Genomic DNA, 18,371 nt, shown 5'->3' on the forward strand with positions numbered 1-18,371 from the left:
GGGAGAACATGTCAGAGCACCTGGAGGAAACCCACGCTGACACAGGGAGAACATGTCAGAGCACCTGGAGGAAACCCACGCTGACACAGGGAGAACATGTCGGAGCGGAGAACATGTCAGAGCACCTGGAGGAAACCCACGCTGACACGGGGAGAACATGTCAGAGCACCTGGAGGTTCTCCTGGACCCTTTGGCACCTGGTTGTCCCACTTGTTGGAGCTCCTGAAGATGAGCCAGGAGCTGAGAGGAGAACATGTCAGAGCACCTGGAGAGCCCACGCTGACCTGGGAGGACACCACAGAGACCTGGAAAGTTCACACGCTGTTAAATGTTGTCAAGTTTAGTTTTAAACACTGTGGAAGTGCCACGCTGACACGGGGAGAATCAGCTTCTAAATATGGAGCAGTCAATATCAATGGGATGATCAATAATCAATGATGGAGTCAGTGTTTCACGCTGACACAGGAGAACATGTGAACCTGGAACTGACACAGGAGAACATGTCAGAGCACCTGGAGAAACCCACACTGACACAGGAGAACATGTCAGGCACCTGGAGATACGCTGACACAGGAGAACATGTCAGAGCACCTGGAGAAACCCACGCTGACACAGGAGAACATGTCGGAGGCGGAGCAGACATGTCAGAGCACCTGGAGGAAACCCACGCTGACACAGGGAGAACATGTCAGAGCACCTGGAGGAAACCCACGCTGACACCGGGAGAACATGTCTGAGCACCTGGAGGAAACCCACACTGACACAGGGAGAACATGTCAGAGCACCTGGAGGAAACCCACGCTGACACAGGGAGAACATGTCGGAGCACCTGGAGGAAACCCACGCTGACACAGGGAGAACATGTCAGAGCACCTGGAGGAAACCCACGCTGACACAGGGAGAACATGTCAGAGCACCTGGAGGAAACCCACACTGACACAGGGAGAACATGTCAGAGCACCTGGAGGAAACCCACGCTGACACAGGGAGAACATGTCAGAGCACCTGGAGGAAACCCACGCTGACACAGGGAGAACATGTCAGAGCACCTGGAGGAAACCCACGCTGACACAAGAAGAACATGTCAGAGCACCTGGAGGAAACCCACGCTGACACGGGGAGAACATGTCGGAGCACCTGGAGGAAACCAACACTGACACAAGGAGAACATGTCAGAGCACCTGGAGGAAACCCATGCAGACACGGGGAGAACATGTCGGAGCACCTGGAGGAAACCAACACTGACACAAGGAGAACATGTCAGAGCACCTGGAGGAAACCCACACACAGGGAGAACATGTGGGAGTACCTGGAGGAAACCCACGCTGACACAGGGAGAACATGTCAGAGCACCTGGAGGAAACCCACACTGACACAGGGAGAACATGTCAGAGCACCTGGAGGAAACCCACGCTGACACGGGGAGAACATGTCAGAGCACCTGGAGGAAACCCACGCTGACACTGGGAGAACATGTCAGAGCACCTGGAGGAAACCCACGCGGACACCGGGTGAACAGGGCGGAGCACCTGGAGGAAACCCACGCTGACACGGGGAGAACATGTCAGAGCACCTGGAGGAAACCCACGCTGACACGGGGAGAACATGTCAGAGCACCTGGAGGAAACCCACGCTGACACGGGGAGAACATGTCAGAGCACCTGGAGGAAACCCACGCTGACACGGGGAGAACACCCGTGGACAGGGCATAGGATCCACGCTAGAAATGTACATGCGGACAAAAAAACAAACTGTTGCTCGCCATGAGACATTATTAAATATCAGTTTCTACAACACTGACTTTCACCTGAGACAGCGGTGTTCATGCCCTCAAAAATTGTGAAGCCACAGCCTGTTTTTTTTTCCTGAACCCAACCACGTGTGTGTTGTTGAAGGAAAAAACGTAAATTTGCGTGTTGTACCGACATAGTGCTTTTATTTATTCTGTATCCTGTGAAAACAGAAGTGTATTTTGAAAACAGACAATGCATGTAACAGGCTGAAGTTGACACGGCGTCCCAGAACGTCAACAACCAACACACCCAGGGTACCTTGGACGTCATATGTGGACGTGGAAAGTCCATGACCAAACGTGGACATGTGACGAGGTCACAGTGAGGATGATGTTGACTAAGATCACTAAACATATCGATGATGTAACGAGGTGTCAGCTGCACGTTTAAAGAGGCGACTTCCTCAATCAGAAGTCACAAAGGAGGATGGGAGAGTAACGTGAGCTGACTCAGCAGAGAGAACAGTGTCTGAGAGCGTCACTGCGTTATGTTCTGATTTTAGATTTTCAATCATCTGTCACCTGTTTTTCTTATATAAAGACATTAATGAGCATTATCTCCATAAAGTGATGCATCACACTTCACCAAAAGCAGGAAATGATGAAATACGTAGCGCCATGACATCATTATGAGTGTACATGATGACACAGAAAGCAGAAGCCTGAGCAGGAAAGTTTTCTACCTGTTATGGATTTTATTTTCTGTGTTCACGGAACATGTTTTTATTTTCTGTACCGAGAGTTCGTACAAGTGTTTCTGTCTGCAGGTCCTGATCTGTGGACTCGTCTGCAGACGTGTCTCTCATTGGCTCCTCTGCTGCAGGGTTTCCATACGCAGTCATGTATATGCTGATGTCAGGGTGGATTTGAGCTGCTCTGTGTCGTCATGTGTCGTCATGTGTCGTCATGTGTCGTCATGTGTCGTCCCACTGTTTCATGTTTCTGCAGATGTTATCTTAGGTTTTGGCTTTTTTCTTTGTCATCGCCTCATTTCATGCTTCACAGCTTCATATTCTTTATTTTCTAGGTTTGTTCCATGTTGTCTGTCTCTAACTGATGCTGCTGTCTGTCTCAGCCAGGACACTGCAAACAGTTTTAATCTTAAGTTTTTTTTCCTGTTTAAATAAATAAATAAATAAATATTTAAATGAGTTTAAACAGGATGTAAACAACGAGCTCCTGCAGCCGCCGACAGGAAGTCAGTTTTAAAGGGTTACTTTGTGTCCCCACTAATGTTGATGTTAAGTTGCAGCCTGGTCTCGTGGATTATTAGTTGCAGCAGTGTTGACATTAGATTGTAGCTGTGACAGTCGTCAGCAGACAGATGAGTTTGTTGGATAAATAATAAATTAATTAACGATCGATCGGCGGCGTCTTTTGACTTGTTTCCTGTTTTTATCTGCTCAGTAACAAACGTGCTGCGTCTTCTTACCAGGATCTCAGTGCTGACGGCCTCGTCCTCCTCCAGCACCTCCTCGCTCTCTTCGCTCTCCACCTCCTCAACGCTCGTTGCCTCCACCTTCATCATCATCATCGTCATCACCATCAGGCCCAGGAGCAGAGGGAGCAGCAGCAGTCCTCCTGCCCCACCCACAGAGCTCCTTCTCTGGGACGGCCTGGCCGGCATGCTGGGTGTCTGCGGTGGAGGAGGAACCAGAGGACGTTCACGTCTTCAGCTGTGTCTGTGGAGCGAAGACGTTCCCATGATGCACTCTGGTGAGTCTGCTGGACTTTAGTTTTCTTCTTCTGTGGTTTGTCTTCTCTGTGTGTTCACGCTGAAGTTTCCACAAACAGAAACAGTGTGTGAGCTTTCAGACAGAGAGTCTGTGTGTCAGGAAACTTTCTCTCTGTGGGTGGTTTGGTGCCTCCTCCTCTCCTCCTCCTCTTTTTCCACCTCCTCCTCTCTTGTCTTTCAGTCGTCCACGCTGCAGACGAGCAACGCCGGTCTTCTTCTCTGATCCTCCTCAGTTTAAACGTCTCTGCTCTGCTGAGTCTGTTTTATCTCCCTCCCTGACTCCTCCTCCTCCTCCTCAGCTCCTCCTCCTCCTCCTGTCTGTCTTCTCTCTATCTGTCTTTGGATCTGAAGCTGGCACTTTGTCTGTCTGCAGGTCTTTTTCTTAATGTCTCCTCAGCGTCTGTCTGTCTCTGTCTTTTATCTCTTCTCCCATCGTTTGTCTTTCTTTGCCTCCTCCTCCTCCTCCTCCAGCTCTTCAGGGTCCTAATGCAGCTGCTCTGACTAACATCTCATCTGTGATCATATCCAGTGGATCCACTCTGTTTCATATTTTTATATTTATTCTAAAATATAGCAAATATGGATGTTTTCATATCAGTCCTTGTAATGACACACACACACACACACACACACACACACACACCCTGCCTGACAGATAAGGTGGGTGTGGTCTGGGGTCTGACAGGATGATGAAAGTTACTTTGAATGTTGATCAAACGGCAGCGGCTGTTTCCTCTGAATCTGACTGAAGCTGATAGAGACACACACACATACACACCCCTCTCACACACACACACACACACACACACACACTGTAATATTACATCACTCATCGCTGTCGTCACGTCGACACTGAGCTGCGGCTCCTCACACAGTCTCTAAGCTTGTCAGATTCAAAGTGACTCTAATCCACAGGTTGTGTTCTGGTTGCATTTATATCTACACAGGGAGCAGGTCCTCGTCTACAGAGACCAACATGTTGCACCGCCATGTTCCTACAGTAGCCCAGAAGGGACAAACCAAACACTGACTCTGGATAGAGACATTTATGTTCAATGTGACCTCTGTTATCTCCACTGTGTGTCGTCTCTACTACCCAGAGCTTCACGTACATGTTGGATGTGGGTCAGGAGCAAAGACTGCTGGGACAGACTGGTTTAAAGGCATGTTCTGAACAGGTTGCCATCCTGTGTTTTCCTGTGTTTGGAGAACGTGAGACAGCAGTCTCCTGATAATGTGCCGTTATCGTCACACATGAATCCACTGACCTTGACGTCCAGGCGGCACAAGTTAATTCCACCCTTCCAGCTGTGCGAGCCTGGTCTCACTCTGAAGTCGTCAGTATCTGGCGCTTGGGCAGTGACTTGCAGCGTCAGAAGCCAACGACAAAGGCGTCCTTTAACAACGGCGTGATACGTAGCCGGTTGCCGTTATAGTTCAACGGTGGCTGGAAGCGTCAGGTGGAAATGTGGTGGGACAAGGATGAAAGTTAAAGGGGGATTTATAGCAGAGCCTACGCTGCTGTGAGCATTTACACCTGTGTGGTGGTGTGTCTGCGTCACTCTGCAGTTACACCTCCAAAACACTAGAGGGCGGCAGAGTTTCTGTGAAGTGCTGTAAAGTTTAGTTGATTGATTTAGTTGAACTGGAAGAATCTCGTTTAATCTGGCCAGACAGTCCCAAAACTTATAAGAGGGGCCGCCGCAATGCCAGAGCAAACTATTACTCAGCTCTAATAGAAGACAATAAGAACAACCCCAGGTTTCTTTTCAGCACTGTAGCCAGGCTGACTGAGAGTCAAAGCTCTATTGAGCCTTGTATTCCTTTAGCCCTTAGCAGTAATGATTTTATGAGCTTTTTTAATGACAAAATTCTAACTATTAGAGGCAAAATTCATGACCTCCTGTCCTCAGATAGTACCTATCTAACCTCAAACACAGCTGTAAAACCTAATATATATTTAGATTGCTTCTCCCCAATTTCTCTTCAAGAATTGACTGCAGTGATTTCTTCATCTAAATCATCAACATGTCTCTTAGACCCCATCCCAACTAGGCTACTTAAGGAGGTCTTTCCTTTAGTTAACACTCATATATTAGATATGATCAATATATCCTTATTAACAGGCTATGTACCACAGTCTTTTAAGGTAGCTGTAATTAAACCTCTACTAAAAAAGCCCACCCTGGATCCAGAGGTGTTAGCCAACTATAGACCAATATCTAATCTTCCCTTTATGTCAAAGATCCTTGAGAAAGTAGTCGCAGACCAGCTGTGTGATTTTCTCCAGGATAATAATTTATTTGAGGAATTTCAGTCAGGATTTAGAGTGCATCATAGCACTGAGACAGCTCTAGTTAAAATTACAAATGACCTTCTGATTGCTTCAGACAAAGGACTGTGAACAAAACTTTTGTATTTATTTGTGTTGTTGGTAGAAGAGGTCATGTTTGTCGGGTCTGTAGTTATTTGGTACCACCAACAGTAATGCGGGTGCTAACATTACATTAGAATAGAACAGAATAGAATGTACTGTATTGTCCCCTAGGGGAAAAGTAAAGTATATTCTATTCTGCTGGCTAGCTCGCTAACTTGCGTCTAGCTACAGCGGCAGATTTTATGTTTATGTGTGGGCGGAGTTAGTGGTCAAATGTTGGTGGTAATGCTCCACCGTCCGTTTGCGAGAACAAGAACAAGTAGAGGAAGAGGTGGGTAAAATGAAAAACCAATCTGCATAACTTCTGGTGAGAGCAAAATGGCAGCTTAAACATTTGTGACAACACTACCCTGCTGAAATTAGTGCTCCACAGGAGGAGTACGTAGTGTTCACAGTGTGCTACACTGAGGTGTACCAACCAGGGTGGGTTAAAATAATTGATTCATCTGATTCATATTGATCTTCATTTGAATGGCCTGATATTGATCCGTAAAATCCGAGATCGTTCTTTCAGTATCTGCTTTTTCAAGCTGCAGCTCTAAGTTATTAACGACTGTGGTGATGAGAAGCTCCAACATTACCGGCTGTTTAATCTGTAGCTGTTAGCTATTAGGTGTTAGCTGTTAGCTGTTAGCTATTAACTAGCTGTTAGCTACTAGGTGTTAGCTGTTAGGTGTTAGCTGTTAGCTATTAGGTGTTAGCTGTTAGGTGTTAGCTGTTAGCTATTAGGTGTTAGCTGTTAGCTATTAGGTGTTAGCTATTAGGTGTTAGCTGTTAGGTGTTAGCTGTTAGCTACTAGGTGTTAGCTGTTAGGTGTTAGCTATTAGGTGTTAGCTGTTAGGTGTTAGCTATTAGGTGTTAGCTGTTAGCTATTAACTAGCTGTTAGCTACTAGGTGTTAGCTGTTAGGTGTTAGCTGTTAGCTATTAGGTGTTAGCTGTTAGCTATTAGGTGTTAGCTATTAGGTGTTAGCTGTTAGCTATTAGGTGTTAGCTATTAGGTGTTAGCTGTTAGCTGTTAGGTGTTAGCTGTTAGCTGTTAGCTGTTAGCTATTAGGTGTTAGCTATTAGGTGTTAGCTATTAGGTGTTAGCTGTTAGCTATTAGGTGTTAGCTATTAGGTGTTAGCTGTTAGCTGTTAGGTGTTAGCTATTAGGTGTTAGCTATTAGGTGTTAGCTGTTAGCTATTAGGTGTTAGCTATTAGGTGTTAGCTGTTAGCTGTTAGCTCACTGGTTTTATGTGTTGATGTAATTTAGTATCGTGCTGCAGCAGCTGCTCCTGCTGTGAGGCTGCTGTGACACTTGTACACACAAACACAGAGTAGGGACGCCATGGTGCAGACAGGAAGTGAAGATAACTTGAGCTGACGACAGCTGCGCTTGTTACTGTGAGTGCAATAAAACCTCCACCAGGACAAAATCAATACTTTATCAAACAGCTGATCAGCAACATGTAGAAAATATTTCAGTCTGCTCTGTCCACAGTCTGTCATCCTTGCCGCTGACGTCATGTTAGGAACACGCACAGAGGCTTTACAGCTACAACAAGCTGAAACAACAACAGCTGTTAAAGGTTTAACTCTCTGTCTCCTATCTGAAAACCGACCTGAGGTCATGTGACCTGTAGTCATGTGACCTGCAGACAGTGACTGTCCTGAGCCGCAGAGAGGACAGGTGGACAGGTGGACTGATGTCTCTGTAAACTCGACTCAGTGTTGTGATGTCAGAACATAATTTATGTTATTGACATGTTCGATCTGTTTCCAGTCACATATTAAGTTTATTTTGTGACTTTGTTGTTTTAATGTTTCTGTTGCTGCTCTACAAACATTTAGTTATAAAATATTCAGTTTTAATTTTAATTATTCTTTTTTTAAAAATAATTCCTTGTAAAGTTTGCAGTAACATATCTGTGAGGATCTATTTCACATACTCGCAAAAATTTATACTGAAACTGAAATATCCCTGATCGAATTGATCCAGCAAATGAGTGTCGATACGCAGCCTTAGTGTCAACAGTTAAACCTCATGGAAACACCAGACGGAGAAATTTAAAGGTTGTTTCCACTTTAAGATCAAAGAAAGAAAACAGTGTGAAACCTTTAAACTCAGCTGACAGAGAGCAGGTTGTGGAGGCTGCAGGTATGAAGGTGAAGCAGCTCTAAGTCCTGATAAGAGGATCTGTCTGCACACACGCACACACACACACACACACACACACACACACACACACACACACACACACACACACAGTGTAAGCTGAGCTTTGCGTGCTGAGGATCAGGTCAGTGGTTCATCAGTCTGATGTGGTGGTTGTGTTGAACAGAGGGGATGATGGGAGCTGACGGCGGCTCGGTGGGGACGAACCCCGAAAACAGGACTGACCTCTGAACCCGAGAGACACGCTGAACACGGTAAACACTGTGTGTGTGTGTGTGTGTGTGTGTGTGTGTCTTCATCTGTAGACCAACAGTGTCTGTTGGTTTTGTTAACTTGTGTGTGTGTGTGTGTGTGTGTGTGTGTGTGTGTGTGTGTGTGTGTGTCAGGTGTCATGGACGACGTGGATCCATCTCCTCTGCGGCGTTTCGTGGTGGCGAAACGTTCAATCACCTCCATCTTTGATCAGCTGCTGGACTTTGTGAAGGATGGCTCCGCCTTTGTGGACGGTCAGAAACACACGCACGCACGCACACACACACACACACACACAGACACACACACACACAGGGTGCATGTGTTCAGTCAGAGGGATCAATAAAGTTATTTTATTTCATGTAAAGTCAAAAGTCAGAAAACATGAAACATAATTTTATGTGATGTTTGTCGTTAAACAGCTGATGATATTTGTTTGTTGTGATGTCAGAGGCGTGCTGGGAGCTGAGTCTGGAGCTACAGAACTGTTTTTGTTTGTGTGTTTGTTAATAACCAGCTGGTGTTGATGTGTTGTTTGTTTGTTTGTTGTGATGTCAGAGGCGTGGCGTGGCGATGACCTGGGTCAGGTGGCGGTGGAGGAGCAGAGTCTGGAGCTGCAGAGCTGTGCCACCAAACTGTGGACCATCAGGGAGGTTCTGCTCAGGAGACACATGAAGGTGGCGTTCTTCGGCAGGTACGTCACTCACACACACGATGATCACGTGACTCAGTTAAGGAACACGCCCTCATGTGATGATGACATCACATCAGCGTAGGGTCTCCTGCAGAGTCTCAAACTAACTCTGTCTCTACACCAGGTGAGTTTGTTTTTTAATGTGTCACGGAAATCTGTGTGCGACTGAAGGATCAACATTTACATCATTCATGACATCATTTATGTGAACGATGATGTCATTCAGCGTTTGCGGCTGTCAGAATGAACTTAGGTCTGCACTTGGGTCCTTTCTCAACTGATGTATGACAGGAAGTAAAACCAGACATGACACAGAAGGAGAGAATCAACAAAATAAAACAGAGAACAGAATAAACATCAACAAACAACACGAAACAAGGACGAACACAAAAAACAGTCCACAAGAAAACAGAATAGAAACAAAACCCAGGATCATGACACGCCTGCTGTAAACTCACCACCGGGGGGAGTCCTTGGTTCAGAGCGCTCTGGACGCAGTGCATTCTGGGTGTTGTAGGCCTTTCCATATTGAAACCTTTTTCTCAGTTCTCTCTGGCACTACTTTAAAAACGACTTTAAACATAGGTGACCTGAAATTTCTCTTTCAGGAAGTTAGGTGTCACAGGTCTGTGGACCCGGTCACACGGCTCCCAGTCACTAATTTTCCATTCACCAGGTTTTCCCGCCTCAGCATCATCAAGGCAGCTCAGTTCACCTGTTCCTGACTCTCCACGCTTTGATCCAGACTGATTTCCTGTTGCCGACTCCGCCTACTTTGTCTGATTCCCCGTAAATGCCTCAGCCCTCTGTGCTCCCCGGTCTCTAGATCTGTTTCCGTGTCCTTGGTTCCTGTTTGCCTGTGGCTGCTCGCTGTTACCATGCGATGATGATGACACTACAGTGTGAGTGTTCCTGTCTGCTCACCTGTGGTCTCCTGCGGTTCAGAGACTTTCACCGTGTCACCACACTCACCATTGTGTGTGCATCCTGTGAGTATCAACCTGCCGGCTTCTTGACCCTCCGCCTGACCTCGACCTGCCGTCTGCCTGCTCCCTGCTGGTTCACTGTTCGACCTGTGTACTGACCTGGTTCTGGATTTTCTGCCTCCATGACTCCATCTCCTGCCGGCTCTTACACCCTTCTGTTGCCTGTTATTGACCTGAGCTATGTGTCTGTGACAAACATCACTGCTCACTCATTTGCCTCCCGTCTGAACCAGCCAGCTGCCAGGGACTTTGTGGAGAGACTTAACTGAAGTGTTGAGCTGTACTGTGTGCTGATCACCTGCCCTGTCCTGTACCTGTTGGGCTGTGGCATTAAGCATCACCTGTTCCTGGTGTCCAGCTGCATTTGGGTCCAAACACAACCCGTCACATCGGGTCAGTCAGACTTGGAACACTCTGTCCAACGTTAGACTTGGGGGTTTGTGTCTGACCATTCCTAACGCACCTGGCCAGGTGTGTGTCTGGTCTTTACACACATTGACATCGCGTTTCGGTGCTATTGAGAACACAGTGGTCCGGCCAAGGTTCCAGGACATGTGGACGTCAGTTCCACAGGAAGACAACAGGACGGGGACGACGGTCTGATCTCCGACCTCCTGACACACCACCAGATCAACAAACCTCCTGCAGCACACGCAGCGCTGAAGGACAGTCTCCACGCTGTTAGCACAAGCTAATTAGCAGCAGCGGCTAACATCCAACATCAGCAACTAACAACTTATTAATAACTGATTATTGGTATTGTTTCCTTTCTGACTGTGTGTGTGTGTGTGTGTGTGTGTTCACTGGGGCGTAGCAGAGGAGATTTGTAAATGTGCGACCATGTAGAGACAGAAATGACATGAGATAAATAACATACGGCTCTTTAGTTAGCTTAATAAAAACACAAGGTGTAGACCTGTTCTATAGGAAAGGTAACCTTACATGACTTCTGTTGGGATCTGGAGCTATACAGGAAATAAAGTTAAATAAAATTAACTTGACCTTCGGGGGGGTTGCCCCCCTAATTAAATGGTGGGGGAAACACTGGCAGGTATAAAAACAAAGAGTGTGTGCTGCTGCTGTGAAGAAGCTCCGCCCCTCACATGAGACAAACCAGGAAACAAGTTTTATTCTGCCTGAGTCACTGAGAGGAGACACACAGTCAGAGACAGACGATAAGATTCACCTCTGGACCAAAAGCACCACTTCCACTACCAGAGGACAGCTCCAGGGGGGAATACTGGGAATACTGGGAATACTGGAATACTGGAATACTGACTGCTCACACTGAACCAGAGTTTTACAGCAACAAGGACTCAAAGTGAAAGTAACTCTGAGGGAACAGGGAGTGGCTGAGCTGTCTGCCTGCTGTGTTCACAGCGTCACTCAGAGACAAAATGGCGTCCAGGTTACAGGACGATCTCTGCTGCCCTGTCTGCTGTGACATGTTTAAAGATCCTGTCATCCTGTCATGTAGCCACAGCTTCTGTAAAGACTGTCTGCAGAACTGGTGGAGACAGAAACCAGCACGTGAGTGTCCAGTTTGTCAGAGAAGACACTCAAAGAGTTTCCTACCTCCTGACTTTGCTCTAAAGAACCTGTGTGAGAGTTTCTTACAGGAGAGAGATCAGAGAGCTTCAGAGGCTCTCTGCAGTCTGCACTCTGAGAAACTCAAACTCTTCTGTCTGGACCATCAGCAGCCAGTGTGTCTCGTCTGCAGAGATTCAGAAAAACACACCAACCACAGATTCAGACCCGTCGATGAAGCTGCACGACAACACAAGAAGGAACTTGAGGAAACTCTGGAGCCCTTAAAGGAGAAGTTTAAGGTCTGTGAACAAGTTAAAGTGAAGTGTGATCAAACAGCAGAACACATGAAGGTCCAGGCCCGACGCACAGAGAGGCAGATTAAGGAGCAGTTCAAGAAGCTTCACCAGTTTCTGGAAGAGGAAGAGGAGGCCAGGATGGCTGCACTGAGGGAGGAAGAGGAGCAGAAGAGTCAGATGATGAAGGAGAAGATGGAGGCTCTGAGCAGAGAGATAGCAGCTCTTTCAGACACAGTCAGAGCCACAGAGGACGAGCTGAGAGCTGAAGACGTCTCATTCCTGCTCAACTACAAGGCTGCAGTGGACAGAGTCCAGCAGCGCCCCCTGCTGGATGATCAACAGCTGCTCTCAGGAGCTCTGATAGACGAGGCCAAACACCTGGGCAACCTGACCTTCAGCATCTGGAACAAGATGAAGGACGTGGTCTCCTACACTCCTGTGATCCTGGACCCAAACACTGCTGGTCCAGAACTCGTCCTGTCTGAAGATCTGACCAGTGTGAGAGGAGCAGAGGAGAGACAGCAGCTTCCTGATAATCCAGAGAGGTTACACTACTGCTCTGTCCTGGGCTCTGAGGGCTTTAACTCAGGGACTCACAGCTGGGACGTCGAGGTTGGAGACAGTACATACTGGGAACTGGGTGTGTTGGCAGAGTCTGTCCAGAGGAAAGGAGACATATACTCTGGATTATGGAGAATATGGTTCTGGTATGGTAAATACAGAGCAGTCTCCCCACCACATCAAGACACTGCTCTCCCCTTTGAGAGGCAGCTCCAGAGGATCAGAGTCAATCTGGACTGTAACGGAGGAAAACTGTCGTTCTCTGATCCTGATACTAACACACACATACACACCTTCACACACACTTTCACTGAGAGGATGTTTCCATATGTTAACAATAGGGATAAACTCCCACTGAAGGTTTTACCACTGAAGGTCTCTGTGACTGTAGAACAACAGGAATGAAAGACGTGTTTCAGGTCTGATGGTTTATGACTCACAGCAGTCAGACAGATGTACCATGTTGGATTTGTTGCTGATACTTCAGAGGTAGATTAAATATGAATGAATGATCGGAGGGGACGTAGAGCTCACTCTGAGTCAGACTGTTGTCACTACTCAGTTTGTATTTTGGTTCTCAGGCGTTACGAGGTGCAGTGGTGTAAATGTAAATGTGTGTGATTGATGTGAGTGTGTTCATGTCGCAGTTTGATCATTTGTACAGTTTGGGACAATCATGAAGCTTCTTCCTGCTCCTTTTCAGACATGAAATGTTGATTTATGTTTTTTTTTGTTGTTGTTTTTCTATTTGTAACCCCTATGCAGCAATTTTTCCCTTCATCCAAACCAAATTTCTCCCAAGGGAGACCAATAAAGTAACCTTGACCTTAACCTTGAATGTTTTAATGTTCGCCCATGTTTTTTTCTACAATATAATCTTTTCTATTTTCTTAATATTTTTTAAATGTTCAAAATCAAATCAAACAGAGAGAGAGTCAGTTATTAAATGTTTCAGGTGAAGTGATGTGAATAATCAGAGTTTAATGAACACAGCCAGCTGGACGACATGTCCCAACACAGGTACGACGCTGAATCTATTAAACTGTGTTGACCTTGAACTGAGGAGAAATCTGGACCAGCTGGGAACCACTGAGTCACAGCATCACTAAAGACTTTCAGATTCAGAGTTCAGTTTATCAAATGAACTGACAAGTGAAGGATGTCTGCTTCACATTAAGGTGTGTGTGTGTGTGTGTGTGTGTGTGTGTGTGTGTTTGTGTGTGTGTGTGTGTTTTCAGGGGTTAATTAAGGGTGTTTTAATGGACTGCATGATCAGTGGTGTTTAAAATATAAATCTAAAGTCGATGTAAAACTGTGTTTGAACCTTTCTGTTTGTGTCCACATTAGAGTTGGACGGTATCCAAATTTTGTTACCGTTAAACCTTCCCCACATTTTCCCGGGGTATATGGTATTACCGTGACTAATTAAAAATCCCTTTGAAGGGCTCAGAGGGAGTCGTCAAATTACGCTTGTGCCTATGCAGTTCAGAAACAGAATAGCAAACATCACATAGGCCTAAGAATACTGAAAAATAACAGCAAGACATGAACAACTTTTATTAACAAATATTTTAAAAAGTGCAAATGCAGCAGTCAACCAAACAGAATGAAATAACAACACATTGTCTGTGGGCTACAGTCCACTTCAAAAAAAGTGACTATAAATAACAACAGCAGTAACGATAATGTGTGCTGTACAGCGTATCCTCAGACTGCGACTAGTACTGTCTGATGGTTTATTTTTAGAGCCTATCAGCATAAATCAAATAGATTAAAGTACAGCTCTACAGCATCCAGTACTAGGGCCCATCAAATAAGAAAAACAGAACAATAAATAACAAGGCATGACTGAAAATGGGCATATATGATCCTATCCTGAGAAGCAACGGGAAATACTGTTCGTTTGGTTATTTTTAGAGCCCACCTTTAGTTTGAAAAGTTCATCCTCTCACAGTCCCGACTGTTCTGTCCGTCAGAACAGGCGACTCCTCATTGAAAATGACATAAAAACAAAGTATAATGATAACTGCTCTGATGAGAGCTTGTGGCACAAACGCACGGGTAGTGTGTACCTGTGTACCTGTGTACTGTACGGGTAGTGTATGACTCCGCCCACCAGTCCACCCTGTGGTTGTATGACTCCGCCCACCAGTCCAGTGTCTGTGACAGTCTCCGTCCATGTCAGACATTTGTGTCAACTTTGGTCAGAATTAGTGAATGAATTCTTCAGTTATGGACAAAAACATGTTTTGTGAGGTCACACTGACCTTTGACCTTCAACCACCACATTCTAATGAGTTTATTCTTCAGTCTAAGTGGACATTTGTTCCAAATTTGGGAAATTCCCTCACAGTGTTCTTCAGCTATCGCATTCATGAGAATTGGACAGATAAGGTCACAGAGACCTTGATCTTTTGATGAGTTCGTTTGCCCTGTGAGACAAATTGTGATTTGTGATATTGGGCTTTAAAAATAAAATTGATTGATTGAGTCCAAGTGAAAATTTGTGCCAAATTTGAAAAAATCTTCCTGAGGAGTTCTTGATACACAGTATGTTCATGTGCTGGAATTTGTTATTTACGTGACAACGCCTGAACGCAGCACAGGCTCTGCTCCATTTGAATGAGTGTACAGTGCTGCACTGCTGTGCTATGTCAGGTAACAAACTGCGTCGTACTCGGGTCGGGTTCGGTCAGGAAAATGCGGCCCAAGCCACGCTCTAGTGTGCTCACCTGTAAGTGTGCACCTGTCCGTGTGTGTGTGTGTGTGTGTGTGTGTGTGTGTGTGTGTGTGTTGTCACAAACCGGGCCAGTTAGTGGCAAAAAGGAGTCCACACATGAAGTACCAAATCAAAATATAATTTATTAGTAAATCATTTAAGTTGAAATTATATCAAAACAAACCAAAAAGTATGAGTGGGATTTAATGTTGAGTGTCAGTCATGTATGCAGTGTATGGGTGAGTGGGGTGTGCTGGGTTAAAGTGTTGAATGCAGGGAAACAATACTTAGTTCCACATGGCAGGTGGAAACCCGGAACCAAGTCCAAGTCTGGAAGCAGCAAGAGAGAGAATGCAAGGTTAGACAGCCCTTAAATATCCTGGTCCACATACACACACAGGTGAGGCAAATTGGCCTGACGACCTGCCCACAACTTCCACCCAGGAAGTGACAAAGCCAGAGAGCAGACAGAGGAGCAGGCCGTCACACCCCCCTCCTAAAGAATGGGGTCCCACCACATTATCTTTCTACTCGCCACTCTCAGCAACCCAGGAGCAAAACAACCAGTGGAGAAAGACCAGATCCCAAATATACATCAGAATGCTGCAATGCCCACAGACCAGAAGGTGTAATAAATGCACAAATTTCCTGTGCACACTTAGACAGGGGGACCTGCCAGTAACTTTTTAGGACGTCAGATTTATTCATATAAGTGACCCCACCTGATCTATACAATCTTCCATGCGGGGAAGAGGAAACACATCTGGCTTTGTAATGTTATTAACTTTACGAAAGTCAGTACATGGTCTATAAGTTCTGTCCGTTTTACCGACCAACAGACACGGTGATGCCCAACTCAAAGAACACGGCTCAGCAATATGATTGTCCAACATATATTGAACCTCTTGGTCTAAATGTTTGTGCTTATCTGATGAAACCCGATAAAAGTGCTGCCTTATTGTTGCTGCGTCACCAACATCCACATCATGCTCAATAAGATGCGTGCGAGAAGGCACATCAGAAAACAGGGCAGGATAGCTTTTAATAAGGGCAATCAACTCAGCATGTTTCTTGTCATCCAAATTTGCCAACCTGCAATCCAAATTTTGTAGTGACTGAATTTTTCAACCGCCCTTGCAAAACCCCATCAGGAGTTGAACTTTCCTCCAGGCTGACTGCTGGAGATGAGCTCAAAACAACTGCAGATGTACAAGCAGAAGCATTAACCATACAACTCCCACTTTCCCCTTTTCCCTCTGTCTGAGGTGTGTAAAAGGGTTTCAGCAAATTCACGACACAGTCTAGTGACTTTCTTAGAGTTTGGAGTGACAATGATGTAATTCAGGTCTGACACCTGTCGTACCACAGTGTGAGGACCTGAGAACTTTGCCTCAACGGGAGAAGTCACAGTAGGTTGTAGGAGCAAAACCTGGTCACCAGCCTTAAACTTCTTAGGCTCTGCACGCCTGTCATAGAGAGTTTTCATTTTGTGCTATGATTTTACCAACTTCTCCTTTGCACTTTCAACTGCCAAAAACAGCCTACGCCTGAACCCATTGACATAGTCAAGCAGATTTTGGGGAGGTTCTGTTATTTCCCAACTATCTCTCAAAACAGCCATGGGACCCCGTGCCTTATGACCAAACACCAAATAATTGGGGCTAAAACCTGTGCTCTCCTGAACCACTTCTCTGGCTGCCAACAGGAGCCATGGTAACCCCTCCTCCCAGTCACACCCCAGCTCAGTACAGTAAGAGCACAGTAAAGATTTCGGTGTTGATAAAAACGCTCTAGGGCGCTTTGCGATTGTGCATGATAAGCCAAAGCTTTACTGTGCTTAATGTAAAGCTGCTGGAGAATTTCTGCGAACATACGGGACATGAAATATGAGCTTTGATCGCTCGGAATGATTTTTGGTATCCCAACCACCGAAATAAACTGTGTCAAAGCTTTTACCACCGAGTTAGTAGTTATGGTTCGGAGTGGACATGCGGCCGGATACCTGGTTAATTGACATGTGACAGTCATCAAATAATTAAGACCCAGTTTTGAACGAGGCAACGGCCCGACACAGTCAATAATCAAATGTTCAAATGGCTGCTCAACCACAAGAATTGGACAAAGTGGAGCCAGTCTGATTGACTGGTTTGGCTTGCCGGTTAACTGACAGGCCCTCACAGTGTGTGTGCATTGGGGTGAAACTCCGCCGTGCGTGATACAGAGAGCAGAGATTTGTAAAGGCGCAACGATGTAGAGACAGAAATGACATGCCATGGTGTAAATAAGATAAATAACATAAGGCTGTTCAGTTTGTTTAATTAAAGGACAGGGTATAGACCTGTATATGGGAAAGGTAACCTTACATGACTTCTGTTGTGATCTGGCGCTATAGCCTATAGAAAATAGAGCCCAGGGCGCCATTTAGGTTACAACCACCAGTGCTGATATTTATTGTATTCACAAGAATGGGACGGATAATACCTGTGGCCACAGCTGTTGCCTGGCGCAGAGGCATAAAAATGAAGGTGGGACTGATATTTTATTTTTCTGTTTCCACGCTAGCAATAGAAGTGCCCACAGGAATTATGTTTTTGGTTTGTCCATTTGTCCCATTCTCATGAACGCAACATCTCAAGAATGCCTTGAGGGACTTCCTTCAACTCTGCTCTCTGCTGTATGTACAATAATGTCTCTGTGGACGCTGATGCTGAACGATGTGCGTCTGTGCTTCAGGACGAGTAACGGGAAGAGTACAGTGATCAACGCCATGCTCAGAGACCGAGTGTTGCCCAGCGGCATCGGTCACACCACCAACTGTTTCCTGAGGGTGGAGGGAACCGACGGAGATGAGGCTTACCTCACCACTGAGGCGTCCAATGAGAGGAGGAGCGTCAGCGTACGTCCAACACAGAGGCCTTAAAGGGACAGTACCAAATGTTGGAACTAGAGGGGGGGACAGGAGTGGATTTCTACGTCCCAATCCTGGAATAATGACTCCTGCCCCCTCCCAATCCTGGAAGAATGACTCCTATCCCCTCCCAATCCTGGAAGAATGACTCCTGCCCCCCCCACCCCCCAATCCTGGAAGAGTGACTCCTGCCCCCTCCCAATCCTGGAAGAATGACTCCTATCCCCTCCCAATCCTGGAAGAATGACTCCTGCCCCCCCCACCCCCCAATCCTAGAAGAGTGACTCCTGCCCCCTCCCAATCC

At 46.1% G+C, this 18,371-nt stretch overlaps 2 protein-coding genes and 1 long non-coding RNA gene across 4 annotated transcripts; 2 read left to right on the forward strand and 1 right to left on the reverse strand.

The window, feature by feature from the left end:
- Positions 1 to 3,209, reverse strand: LOC125901826 (uncharacterized). The gene is made up of 4 exons (XR_007451034.1): positions 1,530 to 3,209; positions 1,310 to 1,441; positions 742 to 1,005; positions 1 to 64 (listed from the first exon to the last, which is right to left on the reverse strand). It is a non-coding gene; the product is annotated as an uncharacterized LOC125901826 (long non-coding RNA).
- Positions 3,210 to 3,383: 174 nt separating this feature from the next.
- On the forward strand, positions 3,384 to 18,269 carry LOC125901824 (mitofusin-1-like). 2 transcript variants are annotated; one of them, XM_049597762.1, is made up of 5 exons: positions 3,399 to 3,508; positions 8,288 to 8,375; positions 8,508 to 8,627; positions 8,932 to 9,067; positions 17,893 to 18,269. In XM_049597762.1, exons 3-5 carry the CDS (start codon positions 8,513 to 8,515, stop codon positions 18,077 to 18,079), a joined length of 438 nt encoding a protein of 145 aa, XP_049453719.1. In that variant the 5' UTR covers positions 3,399 to 3,508; positions 8,288 to 8,375; positions 8,508 to 8,512; the 3' UTR covers positions 18,080 to 18,269. The 2 variants fall into 2 exon arrangements, with proteins under 2 accessions (XP_049453718.1, XP_049453719.1); XM_049597761.1 differs by lacking the exon at positions 8,288 to 8,375 and having other exon boundaries at positions 3,384 to 3,508.
- On the forward strand, positions 11,400 to 13,437 carry LOC125901823 (nuclear factor 7, brain-like). Its single transcript, XM_049597760.1, has one exon. The coding sequence runs from the start codon at positions 11,451 to 11,453 to the stop codon at positions 12,843 to 12,845; it is 1,395 nt and encodes a 464-aa protein (XP_049453717.1). The 5' UTR covers positions 11,400 to 11,450; the 3' UTR covers positions 12,846 to 13,437.
- Positions 18,270 to 18,371: the final 102 nt, after the last annotated feature.

The sequence above is a fragment of the Epinephelus fuscoguttatus genome, linkage group LG15 (genome assembly GCF_011397635.1).
Source record: "Epinephelus fuscoguttatus linkage group LG15, E.fuscoguttatus.final_Chr_v1".
Classification (NCBI taxonomy): domain Eukaryota; kingdom Metazoa; phylum Chordata; class Actinopteri; order Perciformes; family Serranidae; genus Epinephelus; species Epinephelus fuscoguttatus.